Raw genomic sequence first — 27699 nt, forward strand, 5'->3', positions numbered from 1 at the left:
ACTGGACGGCAACGAGTGATTGGTTAATTGTCCCTTTTCTCCTTTCTAGTCTGGAAAGACTTGGATTGGGTGTTTGGTAAATGAGGCTCTGAAAGACGACGAATGGCCCCGCGGGCTTTCCCTCTGCTTGCGATAAACTCCGAGGGGAAGAATGCGTGGGGGTGGCTCCAGGTGACTCCAGCTTTGACTGCAGGGCCAGAGAACGCCGCGGCCGCGGGGACTCGCGCTGCGTTTCCATAGAAACGCCCGGGTCCGCGCGGCGGCGCGCAGGGCGGGCTCTCCAGCTCCTGGCGACGTAGGCGGCGGCTCGCGCCGCAGCGCGCGTTCGGGCCCCTCGGATCCTGGTCGTTGGGTCCCCGCCCGGGGTCCTCTGCCTTGCGCGAGGCAAGATGTTGAGGCGCAGCTTGGAAAACCGGTAACAACCCCGGGGCCCCGCTGCCCGGAGGCCCTACACGCGAGGGCTCGAATAGGGGACGTGGAGCGTCTCTCCAGGAGCCTCCGCGCCGAATTCCGGCCTAGGCAGGAGGCTGGACCGACCCGTGGCTCTCTGGGGCCTACCTCCCTGGGCCGGAGGGAGCCCCGGCGGCCGAAGGGAGCCCGGGGGTGGGCTGGCTGCCACATACCCACGCTCCCCAGGTTCTGGTCCCGGCACTGCCGCGGGCCGTGCAGAAGCCTGAGAGGCAGTCGGCTGCCCACGCCTCTCCTGGCGCCCAGGCCGCGTAACGCGGAGACGCCCCGCAGCCCACGCCCCGCAGCCCGCACCCCGCAGTGCGAGGCCCGCCCGGGCCCGGCCTCTTCTTGGACCTACCCTGTCGGGATATTGAGGCCAGGCTGGGAATGGGGTCCTGGATGAGCGGAAGAGACAATTATCCGCAAAATTGCGGTGAGAATCCGCCCCGAGAGATCGTTGGATTGTTGATGGTTGCGTCTTCGAAGCTGCAAGACGCCCGGGAATGTTTGCATATTGAATTAACATAACGATGAAGGCATCTCGTCTCTAACAAGAATGTTTTGCTTTTTGTGTCACCTTTTTCTCTAGGGACGCTCAGACCAGACAACTGCAAGATGCTGTCACGAATGTGGAGAAGCATTTTGGAGAACTGTGCCAAATCTTTGCTGCTTACGTGCGGAAAACTGCCCGACTGAGAGACAAAGCAGACCTCCTGGTGAATGAAATCAACGTGTATGCCTCCACAGAGACCCCACATTTAAAGCAAGGCCTGAAAAACTTTGCTGATGAGTTTGCCAAACTTCAGGATTATCGCCAAGCAGAGGTATGGCGTGAGGTCACAGCGTCATTGTTACGAATGAGCAGTGAAGTAGTGGATAAAGGAACCGGGAAGACGTGCACGTGTTATCTCCCTAACTGCAGTGGTGAACACACTCTTGATAAACGTACAGATTTCCATGTCCGTTACCCTGCGTGAGTCTGTTGAAGGGAACCTTTCTGGGATTTATTTTACCATTTTCAAGTCAAACGTTAGAGTCTTTTCTTGAAGTCTTGAATTTCCCCACTGCCAGTTTTTGGCCAAGGGGTGGCCATTTAGAGGTGATAGTAAGCTTAGTATCCATGGGAAAGAAAAGAAGCATGACTATGTCTGGTGTGCATGTAAGCATATTTTAAAGTGTGTCTGGAGATTCAAGATGTTGGGAATGGTATGTGAATAAGTAATAAATAGGCAAGATGCTTCCATGCTCTGGAGTTTGGCCAATGTTTCATTGACAGAAAAAGAAAAAAGCACTGATGGAAACCAGTAGTTAACCACTTGCCAACTAGTAGACTTATACTCACGTTGATCCATACTCACGTAGACCCCATGTGCGTTGGAGTAGAACTGTTTTCCACAGGGTTTTCAGTGGCTGATTTTTTTGTAAGTAGTTGGTCAGGCCTTTCTTGTGAGGTGCCTCTGTGTGGACTGAAACCTCCAGCCTTTCTCATTAACCTTTCCTGTTAACCATTTGTACCACCCAGTAGTTATTTGTGGGTTTGTTTGTTTTTTCCTTTTTTGGGGCAGTGGAGAGTAGAAGATGGTGCTGTAAATGTTTTCTTTCTAAAAGCCTTTTATTTTCCTTTAATACTTCATAAGAATTTTGTTATGTTTATTTAGTTTTCCAAGACACAGATTAACTTGTTAGAAGTTGCCCAGTTACAGCTGCTTTGTTTTTTGTTTTTTTAATGTACTTTTTTATTGGTGCTTTTGTCCTTTCTTAAAACCTAGAACACATTTGTGATCAAAGATAAGTAAAATGAGAATATTAATCTTTGAACCTACAATTGCTATCCATACAGAACTAGACTAGAAACTAGAGAAGCTCAGAGACTTAAGAAGTAATTAATTACGTTTGGGGGTACTTTCTGGGAAAATGTTGCGTTCTTATTCTATGACATGTCTTCTGTAATAAACAAGTCACTCAGTTATACATGATAGCTGGGGACTTACTGTCTCAAAAATAATTTATATTCACATGGTCCTAACATCCCATTTTGGCCAATAATTTCAATACCCTTTTCTAGAAAACCTTTATGCTATTTCTCAAATAGCAAAGTGAACTGATTTACGTTTGTTCTCCTTTTATTTCCCTTGCTTACAAAATGATGGAGTTGCTAATGAACAATGAAATGAAATGAACAAAAGGTAGGCAACAAAAAGGAGAACAGAACAGATAATCAGTATGGGTTATTAGAAATGATATAGACTTTAAACTATCCTGAGTAGTTATGGTTTTGATTCTAGGATTCCTGATATTTAAATGCTTGGTGGGGACTGGATTTTTTTTTTTTTTTCCCTAAAATGAAACATTCTTTTTATTTTTTTATTTTCCTAAAAGGAAATATTCTGTACATTTTGTTTATAGGAACTAAAGAAAAATCAATATGAAATGTATTCACTGATTATATAAATGTGTCATCAAAAAAGCCTTTTACCTGTTATAAAAATAATACATGTTCATTTTAAACAATTATGTGTCATCTCTACTGAGAGAAAAAAAAATTTAATGTCTGAGAGAGTTATTTTTCTCCCGTGATACACTTTTCTTATGCTACCTACTTGTCTTTTTTTAATCTGTTTTTCTTCAGTGCCTTCCACTAGTGGTAATGGTAAGAGAAATAGCTACTCAAAATGTGATAAAAATTAATGTTTAAGAAAAACTGTTTAATGCATAACGAAAAAGGGAATCAGTGTATACTAGGGGAAGAAGAGAGATCAACCGCATAGTTCGACAGCTCAGCAACAGAGACCACTTATCTTATTTTCTAGGCTTTGCTAATTCACAAATGACTTCTCAGAAAAATTGCAGCTAATAACAGCATTTCCTAGGCCTTTTTTGCTTTTGAGCAGCTTTAAATATTTCCGATATTCTATATTTTTCAGCTTCAATTTTCTTATCTGGAAGGTGGGCTTTTATGTTTCAGAAATAGCATATATGAAGTATCCAACACTGTGCTAACACATTGAAAATGGTAGCTGTATTAAAATTGAGGTGTCTTAAAACTTGCCCCCAAAGCTGCAACTTTAAGGTTGAAAAGCCATACACAGTTGATGGTTTGGCAGGGATGAGCTCCTTGGGACATTCTCTGATCATGTTGCATACCAGGTACATTTGTGTTTTCACTGTTACTGTACAGATTAACCATTTTTAATGTGCTTGAATTTAGAATTTTAATCTTACCCATTTCTGGTGATAATCCTTTTATTTAAATAAGTTAAACAATAGTGTTTTAACTTAAATTTTTAAAAAAATACTGAACTCTGTAGTAATTGTGTTCAGGTTAAACACAGGTTTTATTTCAGAATTTAAATTTTGATATGTCTGTGTTTCTTTTCAGTTATGTTTTATAATAATTTTCATTAGGTTGAAAGACTTGAAGCCAAAGTAGTTGAACCTTTGAAAGCTTATGGAACCATTGTAAAAATGAAGCGGGTGAGTAAATCTATTTTTTTCTCCTGTTGTTAAGTATTCTAAGAAGGCGTATGAGGTTTCTAATAATTGTCCTTTTAATAAAAGGTAAAAAGCAGTGTTTAGTCATTCTCTTTAGATACCTTGAAAGATCGTTTCTTAGAACTTTGAAAATAATGAAATGTTTTTTTGTGAGTTTACTAAGGACAGGCCAGTTCCTGGGTTATGAACAAGATCTGTTCCTAACGGTGTCTTTAAGTCGAATTTGTGTGTAGGTAAGTCGAAACAGGTGCATATGGTTTTTATTTAGCCTCACTTCAGTGCAGGAAGGAAACCCTGATGGTATAGTGGTTAAGAGTTCTGCTGCTAACCAAAAAGTCAGCAGTTCAAATCTACCAGGCAATCCTTGGAAACCCTACAGGGCAGTTCTACTCTGTCCTGTAGGGTCGCTGTGAGTCAGGATGGACTCAACAGCAAGGGGTTTGTTTTTTGGGGTTTTAGTGCAATAAAGAAGCCCTAGTAGTGCAGTGGTTAAAGCGCTCAGCTGCTAACCAAAAGGCCGGCAGTTTGAACCCACCGACCACCCCGCAGGAGAAAGATGTAGCAGTCTGCTTCCATAAAGATTTACAGCCGTGGAAACCTTATTGGGCAGTTCGACTTGACGGCAGTGGGTTTGCTTTGGTTTTGCTTAAAAAAAAAAATTGGTTTTGCTTAGTGCGAGAAAAGGCTTAAAGCCTTTTTAATGATTTAAAATCTGCACTTGCAGCAAGAGAAGGTGATTGTGATGAAGAATTTGTTGTATGTTGAATTGAGTTGTTTCAAAGTGAAGGTAAATTTATGTAACACAGAAGGGCAAATGTCTATTTGGTCAGACATTTGCAACCTGGGGACTGCCTGTATACTACTCTAGCAACATAAGATATTATTTTTTTTTGTTATGGAAACTTTTAGATATTTAATATTTGTAGTCAGAAAGAATATATCGACAGAAATTGTTTTACTATATGAATAGAAGATTATATTTTTGTTTTAAATTGGTGATAACATTTTGACTTTAGAAATGAGTGTAACGGAGTTCTGTTTTTTAAATCAGCTTTATTGGGGTGCAATTTCATGCAATAAAATTCTCACATTTTAACTGTTTACTGAGTTGATTAATGTGTATGCCCGTGCAGCCACAATCAGTATTGTATACGTTTTTATTTATTTATATATTTATGGTTATAATTTTGCATTGAAATGATCTTTCTTGTCTCTCTCATTTAAAGGACTTTAAAGAAACAGACGTATGCACCCATAAATACACATTTGTTACGCAGTACTAATAATTCCTGTAGTAATGGCACCTGGAGCAAACAAGCAGCTTTCTCTTAGTCTTAAAACAGAGTGTGTGTACTTTATTTCTTAAATCCAAAATTTATATTAACAAAGAAAATGCATATCTGTAGGATGACCTCAAAGCAACATTAACAGCAAGGAATCGAGAAGCTAAGCAGTTAACCCAGTTAGAAAGGACACGGCAGAGAAACCCATCTGATCGACACGTTATTGTATCCTTTGAATTTTGGTTTTTTAAAGTATGTTGTAAGGTATGTCATACAAAAGTCAGCAAGTATGGAAATGATGCATTTCTGTTTTCCAATGTGTGGAGAATTTGAATATAAAGGTTAAAAAGAAACACATAGGTTTAGGAATTCTCACTGTAGCACTTAGCTAATTTTGAAGTTTCAGTCCCTTTATATTAGCCCCCAAAATAGATATCCCCCTCAAAGGAAAAAAAACTCATAAATGCAGATGCTTTATAATTATAAAGGGTAAATTCAGAATTCTGAGATTTTTTTCCACGTAGTGATGATGACTAAATATTAATTATAAAATTAACTTAAAAGTCTATCATTAAGCCTGATATAACAGTGCCCTCTCTGCCCCACTTTTGAGAAAAGGAAGGAAAAAATTTCCCATAATTCCTTTCATTCTTTAAAAACAAAAAATATGAAACCACATTTATGACTTTCAGCAAAAGACCCTCAAGAGATTCCAGAGTATAACTGAGATCCTCAGCTGGACACAAAGGGATCTAGATGGGAGTGACTACTGTAAGAAAGTTTCTATGAAACATGACTATTTTCTTAAACTAGAAAAAAGAATAGCAAATAGTGCCTGGCTAGTTGCCAGCACCTGGGGTAGGTGGGACTGTCTAGAAAGCACTAACTTATCCCTGCTGCCTCTTTTTCCCGTTCCTTCTTATATGTGTCTCCTTCCTACTTCCTTAAGGTTGTCACTGCCCAGCTCACCAGGAACCATGTGAAGAGTGGCTCTTTGGGGGCACTTGAGGTTCCAGAGTACCTCCATTCCTGAGGGGAGTCCCTTGAGCAGTGATATATGGGGTGCACCAGTTGCCTGGTCCTTCTTCCTTTGGACCAAAGGTACTTAAGCCCAACCTTGTACTAAACAAAACAAAAGAGAGCAGCCAGAGGGCTGGGACTGTCCATTGGAGGCTGGGATAGGAAGGTCTAGATGGAAGTTGAGGCTTAAGATCTTCAAACTACAAATTATAGAGAGTCTGTGTTGTTTTTTTTTTTAAAAAAGTCAGACAAACCAGAGAGTGCTAGAAAATGCATAACTGACAAATGGATTGAGGCAGAGACCAGGAAATGTTACCAGTGTTTAAGAATTAAGCCAGTAACTTTCACTTTAAGTGCAATTAAAAAAAAAAAAATTTCAGTCAGAGATAAAAAAAAATTTGTCTTTTGGTGGAGAGGGAGCGTGAGGGCAGAGAAAATGGAACATCTGGAGTCCTGAAGAGTTGGCAAGATTGAATCAGGGCTATTGGTATCAGCAGTCAATGTGGAAATGGATCTAGTCTTAAGACAGAGATTTTTCTGACTTAGGTGCTTTTCTCTGAACACTGCTGTGGAGAAGGTGGCCTGAGTATAGATGAATCAAGTCCGTGGGTTCACGTGGGAGGGAAATAAATGCAACATACATAGCTCACTGGCAAAGAGCTATATATGACTCCAGTAGATTTTGACAATCTGAGACTAGAAAATAAAGCACAATTTGTATATAAATGTATTCAATATAAATATACTTAATCACTGTTATGAGTCGGAATCAACTCGATCGCAACGAGTTTGGTTTTTTTTGGAATCATTGCATCCTTGAATTTTTACCAGAATACCTATTACTATCGAGCTGATTCTGACTCAGAGCGACCCTGTAAGACAGAGTAGAACTGCCCCATAGGGTTTCCAAGAAGTAGCTCATGGATTCAAACTGCTGGCCTTTTAGAAAGGAGCTGAGTTCTTAACCACTGCATCACCAGGGGTAGACCGTTAAAAATCTTCTGACTCTTTGTTCAAATGAAGTGTATGAACGTTCAGTGTGTAAAATAAAACAGAGTCGTTCTGGTAGATGGGGGTGGGGTAAAGAAGAATCTTTGGGCCCTCCCTGCTCACCCCTCAAGGCCCCATGTAGCCTCTGAACAAGTTCCCTGCGACACAGTTGGAAAAACAGCAGTCTGGCCCACCCCTTTATAAATCATTTTGAACTCTTGACTAATTTCATTAGGTATACTGATATTCTCGGTCTTTAGTATTTTAATCAAAAGCATTTCCTGCTCACATTGTTGTATTTTAGGATTTTAAAGATATGTCAATGAAAGGAAGAAACATTAGATATCTGTATTCTCTTTATTTTGCTAAAAATAGTTGTATAACTTTGGGTGAGTTGCTGTGCCCCGGTAAGTAGATTTCAAACTTTCAGAAATGAATAGTAGTTGCTGAAGGGTGGTAGATAAAAGTACGGGTGTCTCAGATGTTGCATCTTCCTCCCCACTCTTTTTCATAGTTTTACCAGCTCTTCCAACCCTTCCAAAATTTAAAATGAAAGTATCAGTAAATGGGGAGGGGAAAGACATGAAGCAAAGGAGTTATAAGAATTGCATCATTTACACGTAATAAACAGTATTAGCAATGTTCTCATTAGCAAAAGGTTAACATGCATCAAATAACTGTTAGGAATTTTTTCATACTGACAGATGTTCTAAAAACTCTCTTTATTTTTGAATTTCCTGCGATGAGGTTGGAAATCCTGGCGGCATAGTGGTTAAGTGCTACGGCTCTTAACCAAGAGGTCAGCAGTTCAAATCTGCTAGGCGCTCCTTGGAAACTCTACGGGGCAGTTCTACTCTGTCCTATAGGATTGTTATGAGTCAGAATCGACTGGATGGCAGTGGGGTTTTTTTGGTAATGAGGTTAATTCCAAGCCCAATAATGTAGAGCATTGTTTTTTATCACTGGTTATAATTTAAAGCTTGCATTGTTTTAAAAAAACTTCACACCCTACATAACAAATGGATACACATACTTTAACAGCTTTTTTGAGGTATAGGTGAATATATTTAAATGCTTAGTATCTTGTGTATTTGACTTAACCTACTTGCAAAAATATATAGTTAATAGAGTTATAAACCAAATATAACCTGATTGTAAGAGTGTAGAGTTATAGAAGACTAAATGATTTTAACTTGTTGAAAGAACTGTTGTATTCTTTTCAAGTGTATTTTTTCCTTTATGAAAAATTTCAGTCACAGGTGGGTAATAAAGTGGAGTGCCAAGAGATGGATCCTTATAGTAAATCCCTTTTACTTGTTTCAATTTATATATTTTCTTGAAAAAGCGAGGGCTAGTTGTCAGAATTTTAGAATCTTAAATGTAACAAAACTTTGAAAACAGATGCAGTTTTTTCCCAGATTAAATATTAAATGATGATGTATGATATTTTTAAGTACATAAAAGAGTATGGGAAACAAAACTTTATTAAGAAGAATTAAAGAATTGGAATATGTTTTTTTAACATCTGTTTAACAAAGAATTTTAAATGTTTTTGGGCAACAGTCGCCGTAAAGGAAGAGACAGTTTTTAAGAGAAAGACATGATTAGATTGGAAATGCTCTGCCTTTACAACACTGTGGCTACTAGCTACAGGTGGCTGTTGACCTCTTGAAATTCAGCTAGAGTAACTGAGAAAATTTTTTAAATTTTATTTAATTTAAATAACCACATGTAGCTAGTAGGTACAATATTGTACCTAGATCTAGATAGTATGAGTACTTGTCGTTAGTGCATATGAAGCAAAGCATTGAACTTGCCATCTAATTTATTCATTACTAGTGTGTATATTTCGTAATAAGCATTAATTAAATCAAGACGGTGCTGTATTGTTAGCTTGTAAGAAAAACTTGCACTTAAAAATTCCATGCTGAGGTAATAAAAATTTGTAGTGTATATTCTCTACCTGATGAGGATGTTATAGAATTAGAAATGTTTAATGTATTTGGAAAGCTAATAAAAGTAAGCAAGGTGATAACAATAGGAGACTTCATTTACAGACTTGATAGCCCAGAATATCTCAGTGTTATAATGGTATAAAAATCACAGACTGTCAGTTGTGGAAATTGTCATAGTTATTGGTGTACCTGTGTCCCAAGCACGCTTTCATTTATTCCATTCAACAGTCTTATGAAATAAGCATAATTATATTTTGCTGATTAGGAGACAGAGTTTGAGAGGATTAAAAATACTTGCTAATAAGTCACTAAGTCTCTTTCTTTTCTGGGGAGAATGAGTTTAAGAGAAAGTAAGAAGAAAAAGGATAGCAGATAAGTGGCACGGGCAGCGACATTGGTGAAAACATTTAGGAAATACAAAAAGTCAAAGGACGTAGGGAGAAATGGTTTTGCTGAGAGACAGGGAAGTTTTTATTGTTCATTTGGTTTTGTTTTTGAGATCATCAATCATGTCACTTAATCTTTTTGAAGTTATGTATTGTGCATGTGCTTGTTACGTGGATCATTGTATTATATGTGGTAAAATACAATATTAAACAACCACAGCTTTACAGCTGAAAGCCAATACCGCAATGGTAGCATTTCTCTAATAGACTCAGTTGAATGGCTTCTGATTTGATTTTTTTATGTCTTTGGTTGGGGAATACACTTGTAGGCAGAAACCGAATTACAGAGAGCTACCATGGATGCTACTCGAACAACACGTCATCTGGAGGAAACTATTGACAACTTTGAAAAACAGAAAATAAAGGACATAAAGGTAATGAAGTCACTGTTAAGGTTAAAAATGTGTTTTTCTCATCTTCTTTTTCATTGTGTTTAAGATTATGAATATTTTTAATGACTTTGAATTTTTTAACCCATAAACAATCTTTGTGAAAAAAATACTATAGATTGAAATATATCAAGTGTTATTTCCTTATAGAAACAATGGTCTGTAAAGGGGTTACATTCCCAACCAGAGGCCAGATATTCAGCTTTTTGTTAGGAATACTATTTAATCTAGAGGAAGTGACATTTATTATGTTTTTTATGTATCAGGCGCTGTTCTAGGCTCTTTGCATAAATCATCTTAATTTTCACAGCAACCCTGTAAGAATCAAGCAGTGTTATCTATACATTATAAATTAAGACTTTAAGTCTTAGAGATATAAAGTAACTTACCCGGAGTACCATAGCCAGAAATAAGATATAAACCAATTAGGTATTTTTAAATATCTGTACTTGCTATTATAATACACTATCATTAATCTTCATAGCATAGCACTTTGTAATAACTACATCTTATCAAGTAAGTAAATGATAATAGTAACCAACCACGTATAAACTTTCATTCACCATGATTTGGTGTCTTTGTCAACAAAATCACAAGAATTGCTTTATTCCATTGTAACAAATCAGTAAATTTGAAACCTTCTTTAGGATCATGGAATTCAAACGGTCTTCAGTGACTTTTTCATAGGCATCTTGGAAAGATTTGGAGTATTGCTTATGACCATTTTATATCCTTTAAAACAACTCACCTAAGGATGTCTCCCTGGCTCACCAAAATTTTACTGGAACAGGCTTTAAAGATAAAGTTTTGCGTCATTTTACTACTGTTAACAAAGAAACCTGCTTTTGTGAGCCGTGTTCATTTAAATAAAACAAGCAATGTATTGCCACGATTATATCATACGTTTCTAAAATCCATGAAACAACATCCATTTGCACCTTTTATTTTCTTTTAATTTCCTGTCTACTTTCTGACAGTAGATTGCTCCTCACAGAAGAGCATCTCAGGAGGCTGCCCCGAGACAAACCTCTTCTGGAGCTGGGAGAGTATGAGCAGGGAATAAAGCTTATAGTTGCTGACAACATCTCTTAAATTGAGGGAGAGAGGTAGCAGGGTTATGAATAACTTTAACTTGAAAAATGAGAATGGAGTCTTGTGTAAATAGGCTTGGTTCCACTGGCTCCTAAGGGCTTCTATAGTGAGGGGAGTTTGATTCCTCACTCTGCCTCTGTTCTCATGCCTGCTTCGTTTTCTTTTTCACATGGCAGCTTGTCTCTACTTTCTGATCTTTCAGGCTCGCTTCTGTGTTCCATCTACTTGCTGCTTCTTGATAGGCATTTTTAATTCCCTGAACATCATTTGCAAAACTGAGGCTGAGGAGGATGAGTGCAGAATTCCAAACTACAATTCCTACTGCCTGGGATATCTGCAGCAATAGGAGATGGAGTAACAGGAGGTACAATGAAGGGCGCAGAGAGAAGAAAAGTTCTCCCAAGCTTCTTTCCTTGCCTACTTTTCCATGCCTCTAGAAGAGGCAAGTCTCTTGAATGCCCCACCCCCCCCACCCCCCCCGCCAAAAAAGGAAGACAGGAAACACCATACACTTTTTTAAAAATTGCAGTATAATTTACATACCATCATTGTTAGGTGCCGTTGAGTTGGGTCCAACTCATAGGGACCCTGTGTACAACCGAACAAAACAGTGCCCAGTCCTGCACCATCCTCACAATCATTGCTATGTTCGAGTCTATTGTTACAGCCACTGTGTCAGTCCATCTCATTTAGGGTCTTCCTCTTTTTTTGCTGACCCTCTACTTTACCAAGCGTGATGCCCTTCTCCAGGGACTGGTTCCACCATATAACATAGCCAAAGTATGTGAGACATAGTCTTGCCATCCTTGCTTCTAAGGAGCCATTCTGGCTGTAGTTCATCCAAGACAGATTTGTTCCTTCTTCTGGCAGTCGACAGTATGTTCAGTATTAGTCGCCAATACCATAATTCAAAGACATCAATTCTTCTTCAGTCTTCCTTGTTCATTGTCCACCTTTCGCATGCATATGAAGCAACTGGAAGTACCGTGGCTTGGGTCAGGTAGGCCTTAGTCCTCAAAGTGACATCTTTGCTTTCTAACACTTTTAAAGAGGTCTTTTGCAGCAGATTTGCCCAATGCGATACGTCATTTGATTTCTTGATTGCTATTTCCATGGGCATTGATTCTTATACCATGTAATTCACTTATTTGAAGTGTACAATTCAATGATTTTTAGTGTATTCAGAGATATGTGCTACCGTCACAACAGTCAATTTTAGAACAGTTTTTTCACCTCAAAAAGAACCCCCCTACACTTCAGTTATTACACTCCTATTTCCCTCTTTGTCCCCAGCCCTAAGCAACCACTAATATACTTTTGGTCTCTATAGATTTGCCTCTTCTGGACATTCCATATAAATGGAATCATATAACGTGGGGAATCATATAATATGTGGTCTTTTGTGATTGGCATTCTTCATTAAGCTTAGTATCTTCAAGGTTTATCCATATTGTAGTAGATATCAGTACTTCATTTCCTTAATATTCCGTTTTCTGGATGTACCACATTTTGTTTATCCGTTCATCAGTTGATGGGCATTTGGTTGATTTACACTTTCTGGCTATTATGAATGATGCTGCTACAGATATTCGTGTACAGATTTTTGTGTGGACATATGTTTTCTTTCTCTTGGGTGTATTCTTAGGACTGGAATGGCTAGGTCATATGGTAATCCTGTGGTTAATCATTTTGTGGACCTGCCATACTGTTTCCCAAGTGGCTATTCCATTTACATTCCCACGAGCAGTCCACAAGGGTTCACATTTTTCCACACCCATGCCAGCACGTTATCAGTCTTTCTGATTATATCCTAGTGAGTGTGAAGGGGTATCTCGTTGTGGTTTTGATTTACATTTCTCTAATGACTAATGAGGAGCCCTGGTGGCACAGTGGTTAAGAGCTTGACTTCTAACCAGAAGATCAGCAGTTCAAATCCACCAGCCGCTCCACAGGAACCCTATGGGGCAGCTCTACTTTGACCTATAGGGTCTCTATGAGTCGGAACTGACTCGGTGGCACCTAACAACAGAAACAACAATGATTAATGATGTCTATTCGTGTGTTTATTGGTCATTTGTATATCTTCTCTGGAGAAATACCAGTTTATATCTTTTGCCAATTTTTAAATTAGGCTCTTTTTATTATTGAATTCTAAGAGTTCTCTGCTTGTCAGGTATATGGTCTGCACGTATTTTCTCCCATTCTGTGGGTTGTCTTTTCACTTTCTTGGTAATGTCCTTTGATGCATAAAGTTTTAATTTTAATTTTAGTGAAGTGCAATTTATTATGTTTTTCTTGTGTTTCTTATGATTTTGGTGTCATATCTATGAATCCATTGCCAAATTCAAGGTCATAAACCTTTGTTTTCTTCTAACAACTTTATAGCTTTGGCACATACACTTAAATCTTTGATCCATTTTGAGTTATTGTGTGAGGTAAGGGCCAAACTTTATTCTTTTGCACGTGACTATCCAATTATCACAGCACCATTTGCTGAGAAGAGTGTTTCCCCTCCCCTCGCCCCCACTGCATGACCTTATCATCCTTGTCAGAATTAGTTGACCACGGAGACATGGGTTTACTTCTGGACTCTCAGTTCTGTTCCATTGATCTGTATGTCTGTTCTTATGCCAGTCCACATTGCCTGATTACCTCTGCTTTGTAATAAGTATTGAAATCGGGTCCTGCTTTTTTTTTTTTTTTTTCCCAAGATTGTAGCTATGCTGGATCCCTTGCAAATCCGTACCAACGTGGCAATTTCTAATAGGGATTCTGATAGGCATCGCACTGACTTTTTATCAGTTTTGGGGTGGAGGGGCGGTTATTGCCATCCAAACAAAGTAAGTCTTACATTCGTGAACATGGCTTTTTTTTTTCTTTTTTAATTTTTATTGTGCTTTAAATGAAAGTTGGAAACCCTGGTGGTGTAGTGGTTAAGTGCTACACCTGCTAACTAAAGGGTTGGCAGTTTGAATCTACCAGGCGCTCCTTGGAAACTATATGGGGCAGTTCTACTCTGTCCTATAGGATTGCCATGAGTCGGAATTGACTCAACGGCACTGGATTTGGTTTTGGTTTGGTTAAGTGAAAGTTTACAAATCAAGTCAGTCTCTCACACAAAAACCCATATATACCTTGCTACACACTCCCGATTACTCTCCCCCTAATGAGACAGCCGGCTCTCTCCCTCCACTCTCTCTTTTCATGTCCATTTCGCCAGCTTCTAACCTCCTCCACCCTCTCATCTCCCCTCCAGGGAGATGCCAACATAGTCTCAAGTGTCCACCTGATCCAAGAAGCTCACTCCTCACCAGCATCCCTCTCCAACCCATTGTCCAGTCCAATCCATGTCTGAAGAGTTGGCTTCGGGAATGGTTCCTGTCCTGGGCCAACAGAAGGTGTGGGGGCCATGACCACTGGGGTCCTTCTAGTCTCAGTCAGGCCATTAAGTCTGGTCTTATGAGAATTTAGGGTCTGCATCCCACTGCTCTCCTGCTGCCTCAGGGGTTCTCAGTTGTGTTCCCTGTCAGGGCAGTCATTGGTGAACATGGCATATTTTTCCTTTTATTTAGATCTTTAATTTCTTTCAACAACATTTTGTAGTTTCCAGAGTAAAAGTTTTTTTGTTAAGTCTTATTTTTTTGATGTTATTCTAAGTGGAATTGCTTTCTTATTTTCATTTTTGGATGTTTATCGCAATTGTATAAAAATACAATTGATTATTGTACATTGATCTTACATCTTACTGCCTTGTTGAACTTGTTTATTCTGACAGTTTTTAGTAGATTCCTTAGGATTTTTTATACACGAGATCATATCGTCTGTGACAACCTACACTTTTAATGCACACCCCCACAGCTCTAGCAAACTCCCATAAATATGAGCTCCCGAAGTCAGTACCACAGAATCTGTCTGTTAGGGTTCTGAATTTGGTCTGCCTCTCTTTCCTCCTCACCGTCAAATTGTGTCGTCTTCAAGGTAGACCCCATTGGGGATCTTTTATGATACTGAGGGGAGGCAGAAATCGCATGAAATGAATATCTCCAAAGAGCAATCAAAAAGGGCCGCCCCACTTATTTCTAATAAAAATATTTAGATATTGCCATGAGGATTTCAGCCCTCTGTTTGTGAGACAAATCCTTCAAAAAATCAAAAATTCTAATCCCACTTATATTTTGGTAGAAACAACATTCTTGCCTGTAATCAGGCTATTGCTTTAGATAGGGGCAGAGATGATTAGCAGTGGTGAGCTTTGCTCGTAATTCCATTACCATGTTTAAGGTGAGTTTAATGGACAAGTCCATCTGAATTTTGGTAGTTGCATTAACTAGCAAAGTAGCCTGATTTTTTCAGAGAAAGATTTTGCATAGAACCTTGCAAATAATTTGTCTTTCTAAGAAAGAATTGGTATGTAATTTGGTGTACAGAATAAGGGAGAAAAATCACATTAATCCTATATAAAGAAGAACGGGGCATCAAGATTGGGGGAATACTCATTAACAACCTGTGTTAAGCAGATGCTACAGCCTTGCTTGCTGAAAGTGAAGCGGGCTTGAAGCACTTAGTGATAAAGATCAGAGACTACAGCCTTCAGTATGGATTACCTCAACATAAAAAAAAAAAAAAAAATCCTCACAACTGGACCAATGAGCAACATCATGATAAACAGAGAAAAGATTGAAGTTGTCAAGGATATCGTTTTACTTGGAACCACAATCAGCACCTGTGGAGGCAGCAGTCAGGAAATCAAATGAAGCATTGCTTTGGGCAAATCTGCTGCAAAAGGCCACTTTAAAGTGTTAAAAAGCAAAGCTGTCCCCTTGAAGACAAGGTGCGCCTGACCCAAGCCATGGTGTTTTCAGTCATCTCATATGCATGTGACAGTGAATAAGGAGGACCGAAGAATTGATGCCTTTATATTATGGTGTTGGCAAAGAATATTGAATACACCATGGATTGCCAAAAGAAAAAACAAATCTGTCTTGGAACAGGTACAGCCAGAGTGCTCCTTAGAAAGAAGGATGGCAAGACTACGTCTCACATGCTTTGGACACGTTATTAGGAGAGATCCATCCCTAGAGAAGGACATCATGTTTGGTAAAATAGAGGATCAGCAAAAAAGAGGAAGACCCTCAATGAGATGAATTGACACAGTGGCTAAAAAATGGGCTCAAGCATAGCAATGATTGTGAGGATGGTGCAGGACCAGGCAGCGTTTTATTCTGTTGTATATAGGGTTACTATGAGTCGGAACTGACTTGATGGCAGCTAACAAGAACGTTTGTGTCCCATGTGATAGGGAACTTCAGACCTATAAAGAGGATCTTGATCAGGGGTTACTCCTGGAACAGATGAAAATAGGAGTTCAGTATGTCATAAAGTAGTCAACACGAGCAAGAAACATCTTCTAAACTTAATTTTTAATGGCTTTTTTTTTTATTACAAAAGAAGTATGAAATCATCGTAAAATTTTTTTATAAAATTATGGAGAAAAATGTAATTCTACCCCTCAAACATAATCCAGCATTTTGTTTTATATCCTTCTAGACATTTTTTTCTATGCACATAAACACAGAGATTTGGTAACATGGGTAATAATAACATTCTTTAAATATTAACCATGTGCCAGGCATTCTTCCAAGCATTTTATGTGCATGAAATCATTGACTCCTCACAGCATCTCTGTGAGGAAGGTACTGTTATTACTCCCATATTATATTTAAATAGGCCACACTGAATGTAGCATTTCTCTTTTTAAAATTTAATGTCACGGACATACTTCTGCACTCAGAAAAGGAGAACCATATCTTTTTTCTTATCCTCATAGTATTTTGCTATATGGACATATTAATTTATTTAACCAGTCCTCAATGATGGACGTCTAGGTTATTTTTGCAGTACTAGGTATCATTGCATCCTTACACATCCTTAATCATTGGTCTTTGGGCTTGTTCAGTTATTCTCTTGGGATAAATTACCAGAAGTGGAGTTGCTGGTTCAAAAGAGCATACACACTTTAAATTTTGATACTTATTTTTAAACTTCTCTCCACAAAGATTCCAACAGTTGACATTCCTACCAAACCCTGCATGAGTGCCCCAGTGCAACAGCAATGAGTAATAGTATTTTTGTTAACAGCCAATCTGATAGGTGAACAAACAGTATCTCATCTTAATTTGTTGTTATTGTTGGGGTGGGGCATTTTTTTGTTTTTATTTTTAATGACAAATTTTATTTCTTCTTTAGTAAATTACTTACACTTCTCCTTAGCATGTATATTTATTGGAGTTTGGCATTTTTCTTATTAATTTGTAAAAAATTTTTATATATTGAGAAATTAATCTTTATGTTAAAGAGAAGATATGGTGCAAATACATTTTCCCATGTTCTGCTTATGGTGAGTTTTTGCCACCTTGAAGTTTTTTTTTTTTGTTGCCATAGCTCTTGTTCTTTTTTTGTTTGTGCTTTTGATGTCATGTTTATAAAGGTTGTTTTCACTCCCAAGATTATATAGATATTTGCTTATATCTTTTGGTATTTGTATTATTTTTTAATGTTTTAAATACTTATTTTATTTGGCAGTTACTTTTGCATAGGGTAAAGGACCTAACTTAATTATTTCCAGATGGATAGAAAGTTCTCCAGACATCATTTATTAAAAAGCCTCTACTCTGAGTTAAGTTTGGAGAGCTGTCATTTCTTCTCTCTTTGCCAAAATGTTAACTGGATTTTTTTATAACTTTTTTCATTAAGGATCTTGCTTGCTTGCTAATCAAACCAGATAGAAACTTTAAAATTATTGACGAAGGAACATTTTCTAATTTGGCTGGTTTACTTCTTGAGCACCAAAAATAGCTAACATTTGTTGAAAAGTTACTCTAAGCTATATTTTTTCTTGAATTATCTCATTTAATCAAGACCTATGAGGTTGATACTGTTGTTATCCCCATTGTACAGGTGAGGAATATGAGGCAAAGAGCAGATAAGCTGCCTAACGTTACATAGCTAGTATGTCAGTTCATGGTTTGAACCCAGGTCTTAATCCAAGCCCGTATTCTTAGCTATGATGCAGCCCTGCCTTATGTATGGTTATATACAGAATTTCAGATTCTGCGAGTCAGAGTCAACTCAACAGCAACGAACAAAAACCAAAGCCAAACCCGTTGCCGTCGAGTCAATTCCAACTCAAAGCAACCACATAGGGCAAAGTAGAACTGCTCCATAGGGTTTCCAAGGAGCACCTGGTGGATTTGAACTGCCGACCTTTGGGTTAGCGGTCGTAGGGCTTAACCGTTTTGCCACCAGGGTTTCCAACTAACAACAACATATTGAAAAAGAAAAATAACTCATTAATGCCTCTGCACCTGACTGTATTGACCTGTTCACATAAGGAGATTACATGAGATCGTTGAAGGTTAGCTACATTTGAGGAAAATTATTTCTAAATGTAATTGGGTCCTAGAAAGTTCTACCCCTTTCTGGCAACTCACTGCAATTATTTTATTTCAAAAACTTTTCAGTAACTGAGCTTTATTCTGGTTTTATGGAAAATTTGATCATAGGAACAGCTTTTTGGGAAGATAACTATGATTGCTCCAATGTTGGTATGGGCCAGAGCTGGAATGATGCTTTTATGTTTTTTCCTTATACCAGTTGTCATCAAACTTGTCTGCTCTTTGCTGTTATTTGCCTCCCTCCTACCTGTTTTCAGCAGACTTTATGAAATTGTAGCTAGAAGGAAAAGAATCTAACTGGCAGCTTTCCCTCCCCTACTGTTGTCCGGGTCTTCGCTCTTCCAAATAATCTTCCCAAGTCTGGGATACTAGCTTAGCAGTACCACCAATTCCCTGTTCTTAACAGAAAAATAAACAATATAAAAATTAACAAGGCCATTCCTGTATTAAATAAGTATATGATTTAGGATTTGTAAAGAAATAAAAATTCAAATCATAAAGGGCGAAGCCAAAAAAAGTATCACAAAGTTTGAGTGATTCCGCCCTCATATCTTTTTAGTACTAGTGTAAAAATATCTGTTTACAAAGGTATTTTATAAAAAATGGAATTTTAAGAGTGGAAAATGCTAACATAGTCAAAGTTGATCATTGTCTTTTTAAAAATGAGCACATAGTAGAATCTCCTTTCAGATGATATAAATAAACAAAAATAATGTACCTTTCTTCATTGGCAAATATATTTGCATATTTTTCACGGCTTACCTAAAAGCTAAGGGGATGACTAAAACTCCTGTAAAATGCTAGTATTAAAAAAGTTATGTTAGTTTAGAAATGACAGATTGTAAGCATCAGGAATAACTATATTCAAATATCTGAAAAATATTGAGTATTTTGAAATTTTGGCATGTTCCAGAGTTACCAGAGTTGAATAGATTTGAATTAATTCTAGACCTACAGATTTAGGTTTAATGAGGTTACAAATGTTTGAACTTCACTGGTTATTAAACAGCGTGACAGTCTACTAAATAGAATGTCAATGAATGAAACAAATATTTAAGACTAGGAATAATACCCACCTTCCTTGAGTGATTTAGACTTAACCCTTTGAAGCTTTTTTTTCAGTTTCTTTTGAAGCTATTGTACTTACTGCTCAGGTACTTTTGTACCTTCCCCTTCTCTCTCCACGTAGGCTAAATAAACGATCTCTAAATATCCACCGAAGACAGAGAAACTGAAACAGGGAGTTTACTGACAATCTAAAATGTGTGTTTTCCATCTCCCTCTGACCTCACCTTAAACGAAACAAGTCTGGGGGCTTATTCTGTGGCTGTAGCGCAACTATTTGTTGTAGAAGCTGTCAGTAATTCTACTCTTAAGCCTAAGTAATTGAAAAACAAAATGTTCCATTCTAGCCTTGGATAAAAAGAAAGTCAAAATAATTCTGTATTGTTTTTTATATAATTGATTATTCACTAAGTATGGAGAACATCTGGATTTAATATTCAGAAGGAAAGATGTAAGCCTGTTCTTGATTTTTCCTGTTAACCTGAAATGGGCTTCAAAGAACCACACAGAGGTCCTCAGTGTTTCCATTTGTCTTTGAGAGCCTCGGCACTTCTAAAAGGCATTTGACTCCTTTCTGGTTAGCAACTGCCTTAGGGAGGCTGACAACTAAGAGAGTAAGTTCCAGCCCTGGTCAATAGCCATTCCAACATATTCCTGGATATCTGGAGATTGATTACAAAATCCAAAATAGTGTTTTGGCATAATGTTTATTATAATAATTGGCTGTCAGCCCATTACACTAGAGTCCTCTGTGACCTATCTGAAGTGAAAGTAAGGGTCATTGTTGGTCATACTCAAAGTGCCTAGCAGCCAAGAAAAGATACTTTCAACTACATACCTGTTTCCATTGAGTAACAATCAGAAGCTTGTTATTTTCCTAATTGTTTAGGAAAGAATTGTTATTAGTTGCTGTCAATCAGCTTTGACTGATGGTGACCTTGTGTATAACAGGGTGAAACATTGCCCAGTCCTGTGCCGTCTTCATCATCATTGGCATGTTTGAGTCAGCCGTTGTGGATATTGTGTCACTGAGAGTTTTCCTCCTTTCTTCGTCCCTCTACCAAACACAGTGTTCTCTTCTAATGTTTGGTTTTTCCTGATGAATAAACCAAACCAAACCCAGTGCCATCGAGTCAATTCCGACTCATAGCGACCCTATAGGACAGAGTAGAACTGCCCATTAGAGTTTCCAAGGAGCGCCTGGCAGATTTGAACTGCTGACCCTTTGGTTAGCAGCCATAGCACTTAACCACTACACCACCCTGATGAATAAATAGAGATGGAGAAATCACAGAACCCGGATAGATATCTATATAGCTTTATTTCAAAGTACAGGACCACTCCTGTTTAGGTGGTTGTCTCAGGAGAGCAGGGATGAAGAGAAATGGGTATTTGACTATTGCCTTCTAACTTAGCCCTTCTCTTCCATCTTGTCTTTTTAAGGACAGTACTTGGGTATTTTCTCCCTGTTCCCATTCTCATTCTGCCCAGTTTGCTCTATGTTAATGCTTTGGCTTTGATTTTCATATAGAACAAGGAAATTAACAAAAGGATAAGATCCTATTTTACTGAAAATGTCTCTGGTTTGTATCCTTTCCCTACCTGACTATCTTACCCCTGCCTATATCAACTTGCATATCTTCATTCATTCTCTTTGCTCATGATCTTCTTTGTCACAAGTCTTTATCACTCTTAAGAAGTGTACCTGCACAGTTTGTGAAGAAAATGATTCTAGCAAGAACAGCACAGTGCAGTGGGCAAGAGCTAGAACCTTAGAAGAATCAGGTCTAGGTTTTATATTCTGTGAGCAACATTAGGCAAGTCATAAATTTGTAAACTGGAAAAGCTCTATGTAAATGTATGGTATTGTTATTAGTGGTAGGAATATCATTATTACCAAATAATCCTTGGTGGTTAGAGAATACAAGTAGCATATACTCACAAATATGATGGAATGTGGTTCCTGCCTAATCAGTTTTCTGTTGTTTAAACATCACCTGGAGTTGCTAAAATATCAGCTTCAGAACTGTTCTAATACTTAAGCTGCGTGGTATCAGAGTACATAATGGCATACATTTTAGTCAGATCTTTTTTTGATCACAAAGTCAATTACTAGATGTAAATAGGAGAAATAAAAATAAGAGGGAAGTGAATGGTGATATAGGAAAAACTTTGTATAATATGAAGGTTTTGCTGCAGAAAGCCTTTGCAACTGTTTTTATTCCAGTTATCTTTTGGATTTCATTTGTCCTGTAGAAAAACAGAAAAATCTGTATTTCATAAAATGCTAAGAATATAGTGAAGAAAAATTTACTAAATTCACAAAGCAACATAACTGATGGTTTAAAATCTTTGTTTTTTAGAATATATTTTCAGAATTTATCACTATTGAAATGTTATTTCACGGCAAAGCTTTAGAGGTCTACACTGCTGCTTACCAAAATATACAAAAGATTGATGAGGAAGAAGATTTAGAGGTAGGATTGTCTATCTAAGCTTAGTTCTTTTAATATGGAAATGTTTAAGAGAGCGCTAGTTTCTGTGCGTGAAAACTTTAACTTAGAACACTGCAGCTGTTTGTTGTTGTGTGCTCCTGAATAGCTAAACTTTTATGATTTTCTATTTATGTTTTAACTTTTCACATTAACCATGGTAAAGTTCCAACACTTAATTTATTAATAGCTAATAAAATAGAATCTACATAAAACCATTACATGAAATAAACAAGTTTATCATTTTGACTCGTGATATAAGCTTACAAAGGTGTGCTCAAGATAAGCTCACATTGTGCCATGCTCAGTGCCCAAAGCTTTACATGTGTTTTCTCATTTAGTCTTCACACAATCCTGTGAGTTAGGTGCTGTGATTTCCATTTTACAGCCACAAAAACAGACTTAGAGGCTTTAAATAACTTAGCTTGCCCATGGTCACTTGGCTATTTATTAAATAGCAGAATTGGGATTCTGACAGGTTTTGTACGACTTAATCAGTAAGCTGTGAAGGAAGTGTAGGCTTATAAAGTTAAATGCAAATAGTCCTGATTGGCCAGCTAACATGAGAGCAATTAAATATCAGAATCAACTTGGCAGCACTGCGTTTGGTTTTTTTTTGGTTGTTGTTGTTTTTGTTTAAGCCTCAGTAAATACATCTGAAGAATAAGAATCCTGCCCTCTTACCTTCCAAGAGAAAAATGGGCACAAAAGTAGTTTTGCTGAAATAGATATGCAAGACATCTTTTGTCCATATTATCTCTGTAGTAGAAGTGAAAATGGCCGTTTGCTTTCCAGATATAACCAGAATTCTGTATTAACAAATGAGATAATTGTCTACCATTTGACAATTTTGAAATTTCGCTTCCAGTTTTTATTAACTTAATAAAAATATCCATAAAGAGGTTCCCTGGGCCTTTTCTTTCCACTTCTCTGCTGGCTCCAGGAAACTTTATTCAGTAAAACCAGAAAATAGTTTGACTAAAATGAAGGTTCTTGGTATGTGTATATATGCTTCCAAAGCCAAGTCAGTTTTATGTCAGTTCTGCATGCATGATCATATTTATCTTTACTGTGCTTGTCAATAGACGACTTCCTAAGAGTATCTCCTTCAAGTACTAATGCTAAGACTTCTTAATTGTTACTTTTCATGTCCTGTTTTTAAATAATCAAGCTTTTATTTGTCATTTGTAAAATAATAAAATAGAAAGTGCTTACATATTTCTTACTTTGGACCAGCTACTGATCTAACCTTTTTAACTATAGTAAAACATTTAATCCTCCCATCAACTTTGATAAAAATCCTCATTTCTATGGATGAGAAAAGTGAAGCACAATGAGGCTAAGAAACTTCGCCAAGGAAGCTAGTAAGTAGCTTAGCTGGGAGCCAAACCTGGAAGTCTGACTACCGATGATGTTTTTTACCTTTCTCTACACAATACTGCTAGAAGCATGGCTCTGATAGGTGAGATGAACCTTTTCCTACAAGACTGGAGTTCCCTTTAAAAATATTCCTATTTTCCTTTTTCTGTTACCCTTGACACATCATTTGTTATCTGATATTAAAGTTCCTTCAAGCCCTCTGGTCCCCAAGTTTTTCCTTCTCATTCCAGAGGTCCTAGATACTCTTTGTCATACCACTTCCTTTAACTTCTGTTACCATTACTCTTAATTGGCTTGGTAGGTAGCTTGTTGGAGAGATCCATGAAAAACTTGAGGTTTCAGGGCTGTAATAGATGTGCTTTTGAATATCAGCTTCCTATTTTTTTTAATGGGGTACTATTGAACAGGTTTTCTTCACACTTCAGCTTTCTCATCTCTAAAATGTAGATACATACAGTACTTACCTCATAAAATGCCCATTTTACAACTGCCATGTGACCAGTGCCTTAAAGGAAAAAATATAATATGCTGTGAGTGTGTGTGATGGAGCATTCGAAATATTATAGAGAATCAAGGAATGATTTCTTGACTAAAATTTTGAGGGATCTGTAGGATAAAGCCCAGCAAAATCTTGTATGGATATCCAGAAGTCCAGATCCAGAACTGTTGTGAATAAAGAGCAATGTACATAAAGCAATTAACATATTGCAGGACACAAAGCAACTGTTCAGTGAACTTTAGGCATGAACCATTACTGTTATGCCATGCAACAATCAATAAATACCCAGAAGGAGAGCAGAGAAGTCTGGGGAGAGTTAGGGGACCTAGGGAAGTAAAGTTATATCAAGCAGGTACCAAGGGGTACCAGGTAAATATAAAGTTTATTGGAAATAAGTAAATATACAGAGAGGAACAGAGAAATAGCCTGGCTATTCTTATAGCTATTCCATGCTTTATGAAAACAGCTGAGACCTATTCAGGAAGCAGCTGACTTTTTTCAGTTAGGCACTCTAGTAATATCACAAAGCATCTTACTTTGTTTTTCAAATAAAAAGTACTGTCGGGCCAGTTTTCTCCTTCAAAAGATCCCCTCTGCGGTCACTGCAAAGTATGTTGAAATCTGAGACTCACTCCTAGAAGAGATCTTGGACCATGTTGGAAATTACACTATAGCTAATAAATTAATATTCTTGGAAATCTATTACATTTTGCAACAGGATGTTAATTTTAATATTTAGCTGGTTAGACTTTTATCCCAAGAGTTGTATATTGTCTTCCATTTTCCACTTGGAACTTAATCTTTGCTAGAAGAGTTTAAAAAGGATAGTTCTAACCAAAATATATCCTCCCCAAATATCAGTTAATTAGATCAATGAGTCATCAGTTTTTCTATCGTACTAGGATGCTGAATTGCTCTAAATGAAAGTACCACCTCTTGAGTTGCCCTGTTTCATCCTTGATTCCTTTGGTGTTCGGCAGCTCCCTAAAGTTTAAACAAATACATAGAGAGATGTCCTAGTTTGGGTCTCCCACACATGGGATAATAAACACCATTTATTTTAATTCATTTAATCAGCACCTTCTATTTGCCAGATTACTGTCTTAAACTAGGAGTTGTAAAGATAAAACAGGGCTCCTTGCTAGAGGAACTTAAAACTAGATGTGGAGACAGGGATGTAATCAATTATAAAACATTAAATAGTGTACTGAGGGTATGAATAGTAGGAGCAACTCGCTAGAGAATAGGGAAAAATACAAGATGACACTTGACTTGGCTCTTGAAGAATGAGTAAGTTTGCTGGAATTCTAGGCTGAGGAGCCAGCACTGCAAAGGCCTAGTATAACATTAGTTCTACATATAGGTCTGGAGGCTGTAAGTGAAGAGTAGTTGGTAGTTCAGGGTGGTCTTAAGCCTTGTATGTCACCTACGGCACTGGACTCTGGGTATTCAGGAGCCACAAGTTTTTGAATAAGGAAATAACATCAGATTTTGGTCTTAAATAAGATCATTCTTAGTAAGTTATAAAGAAAGGTATGTGGAGTCAATAAATCAAAACACAAGCACCCCAGGTAAGAAATTTAGGTAGAATGCTTAGGCTTCTAGCTTGGTGTTCTAGGTGTATGGTAATTTGGGTAATTGCAAAAGTAAATCACTACTAGGCTTCTATGGCTGTTTCAATTAAAGTAAAATTTCAGTTCTTCCGTCACATGAGCCACATTTCAGGTGCTTAGTAGCCACATGTAGCCAGTGGCTACCTTTTTGAACAGTGCAGAACAGCAGGTATTTCCATCACCTCAAAGTTCTATTGGACATCACGGGAACAGGTGGTTCAAAACATGAATATGGCTATCAGAAGAGGATTGGTTGAAGGGTAACCACTAAGCACTGTGTGTAGGTGTGATCTTTCAGAGGAACATGTTTTTTTAAAAAAAAGTAGTGTAAAAGAAACCCTTTAAAAACACTCAGGGTGTAAGAGATGTGGAGAATAGGGCAACTAGCACAATGAGGGAGGACTGGTGCTATAGTGGTTAAGAGCTCGGCTGCTAACTAAAAAGTTGGCAGTTCTAATCCACCAGCCACTCCTTGGAAACCCTGTGGGGCAGTACTACTCTGTCTTACAGGGTTGTTATGAGTCCAAATCAACTCGATGGCAACAGGTCTGGTTTTTGGTTTTAGCAGATTGAGAGTCTATGATGGCATGAAAAACAAGTTTCAAGGACCGGGTCAGTCAAAATGAAGGGAAAAAAAGACTGGTGATGAAAGCAAGAGCAATTTCAGTGTAGTGTGTTGAGCAGTGAACGGAGACAACATAGAATATTAGAGACTTTTTAAAGGACTAATGTTATACTAAGGAACCCTAGTGAGGCAGAGGTTAAAGCACTCGGCTGCCATCTGAAAGGTTGGCAGTTCAAACCCACCAGCCATTCCACGGGAGAAAGACGTGGCAGTATGCTTCTGTAAAGATTTACAGCCTTGGAAACCCTCTGGGGCAGTTCTACTGTGTCCTGTAGGGTTGCAATGAGTTAGAACTGACACCACGGCAGTGGGTTTGGTTTTGGTTTGAACGTTATACTTCAATGTAATTTTAAAAATTTTATCTTGAGCTTGTTTGTAGGTTATAGGAGGAAACCTATGGAAAAAGGAAGCTTTTGTTTATTGGTTTGAAGTTTTGAATAAAGGAAAAATGCATCTTGGAAAGGATCAGAATGATGTTTCCTAAAAAAAAAAAAAAAAGGAAAGGATGAGGTGAAGGAGTGAGGGAAAAAGGAGGGAAGTTAAAGGAATTCACACTTGATAACCTTACCTATTACTTCATTTCTATAGAGAGAAATGGGGCAAGAGATAGGAGTGTTTAAGATTTGGAACTACTGCTTTAAGGAAAGAGAACTGACAAGTAACAACATTCCAGATCCTAGATGAGGTTACTACCACTACTACTACCCGTTGCCGTCGAGTCGATTCCAACTCTTAGCGACTTTACAGGACAGAGTAGAACTGCTCCGTAGGGTTTCCAAGGAGTGGCTGGTAGATTAACCACTATGCCACCAGGGTTTCCTAGATGAGGTTGGAATCCATAAATTACAGCGGCACCAATTTACTGTTATTGGATTTTCTATAGCAGTGCTGCAATGAAGTTAAATTGATAGAATTGAGGACTGGCAGAACAGAACGAATCAGAAGCATGAGTTGTAAACATCCCTGCTAGCTAGCAGACTCAGGGTAGGAACTCATGTTTGCCTTTGCGTTTTCCCTGGTAAAAGCACTCAAGTGATTGTTTCATGACTTAGTTACTGCATCATCATCGTATATGGTTCAAATAGAATTTTTTTAACCTTCATCTTTCCAGGTAACATTATTTTTCTATTTTCTTTTGTTTTCCCTTTAAATTTGCAATAAATAATTGGATTTTGGTCCCTGGGCGGCTGGGGGGCGGTCCTGGAGGTTTGCTTTAAAAAAAATCTTAACTAAGAGGAACCTAATTTGGCTTTATAGAGATTTCCATTGTTTAGTACCTGCTTTGTAAGATGCTGTTTTATCATTGCAATAGGTTTTCCGAAACTCTCTGTATCCACCTGATTATTCCTCTCGTTTGGATATCGTAAGAGCAAATTCAAAGTCACCTCTTCAGAGATCGCTGTCAGCTAAGTGTGTATCTGGAACAGGACAGGTGAGCTAGAAACAATAATTTA

At 37.9% G+C, this 27699-nt stretch overlaps 2 protein-coding genes across 7 annotated transcripts in view; one reads left to right on the forward strand and one right to left on the reverse strand.

The window, feature by feature from the left end:
* The first annotated feature begins 310 nt into the window (after nucleotides 1–310).
* The window catches only part of CIBAR1 (CBY1 interacting BAR domain containing 1), a 30512-nt gene continuing 3123 nt past the window's right edge, over nucleotides 311–27699 (forward strand). Inside the window, exons 1-7 of one of the 3 annotated variants that reach the window (XM_010588398.3) lie at nucleotides 311–415; nucleotides 1040–1274; nucleotides 3856–3924; nucleotides 5349–5489; nucleotides 9906–10010; nucleotides 22000–22113; nucleotides 27558–27677. In XM_010588398.3, the coding sequence (XP_010586700.1) occupies nucleotides 390–415; nucleotides 1040–1274; nucleotides 3856–3924; nucleotides 5349–5489; nucleotides 9906–10010; nucleotides 22000–22113; nucleotides 27558–27677 (810 nt within the window). In that variant the 5' untranslated portion in view covers nucleotides 311–389. The remainder of the gene's footprint in view (nucleotides 416–1039; nucleotides 1275–3855; nucleotides 3925–5348; nucleotides 5490–9905; nucleotides 10011–21999; nucleotides 22114–27557; nucleotides 27678–27699) is intronic. The other 2 variants (XM_010588395.3, XM_010588396.3) reach the window with 2 other exon arrangements.
* The window catches only part of RBM12B (RNA binding motif protein 12B), a 44480-nt gene continuing 23369 nt past the window's right edge, over nucleotides 6589–27699 (reverse strand). Inside the window, exons 3-4 of one of the 4 annotated variants that reach the window (XR_010317803.1) lie at nucleotides 23973–24013; nucleotides 6589–7769 (exon numbers count right to left, since the gene is read on the reverse strand). The gene's annotated coding sequence lies outside the window, so the exon portion shown is untranslated. Of the gene's footprint in view, nucleotides 7770–11663; nucleotides 21887–22104; nucleotides 24014–27699 lie in introns of those variants that run through there. The other 3 variants (XR_010317802.1, XR_010317801.1, XR_010317800.1) reach the window with 3 other exon arrangements.

The sequence above is a fragment of the Loxodonta africana genome, chromosome 14 (assembly GCF_030014295.1).
Source record: "Loxodonta africana isolate mLoxAfr1 chromosome 14, mLoxAfr1.hap2, whole genome shotgun sequence".
Taxonomy (NCBI): domain Eukaryota; kingdom Metazoa; phylum Chordata; class Mammalia; order Proboscidea; family Elephantidae; genus Loxodonta; species Loxodonta africana.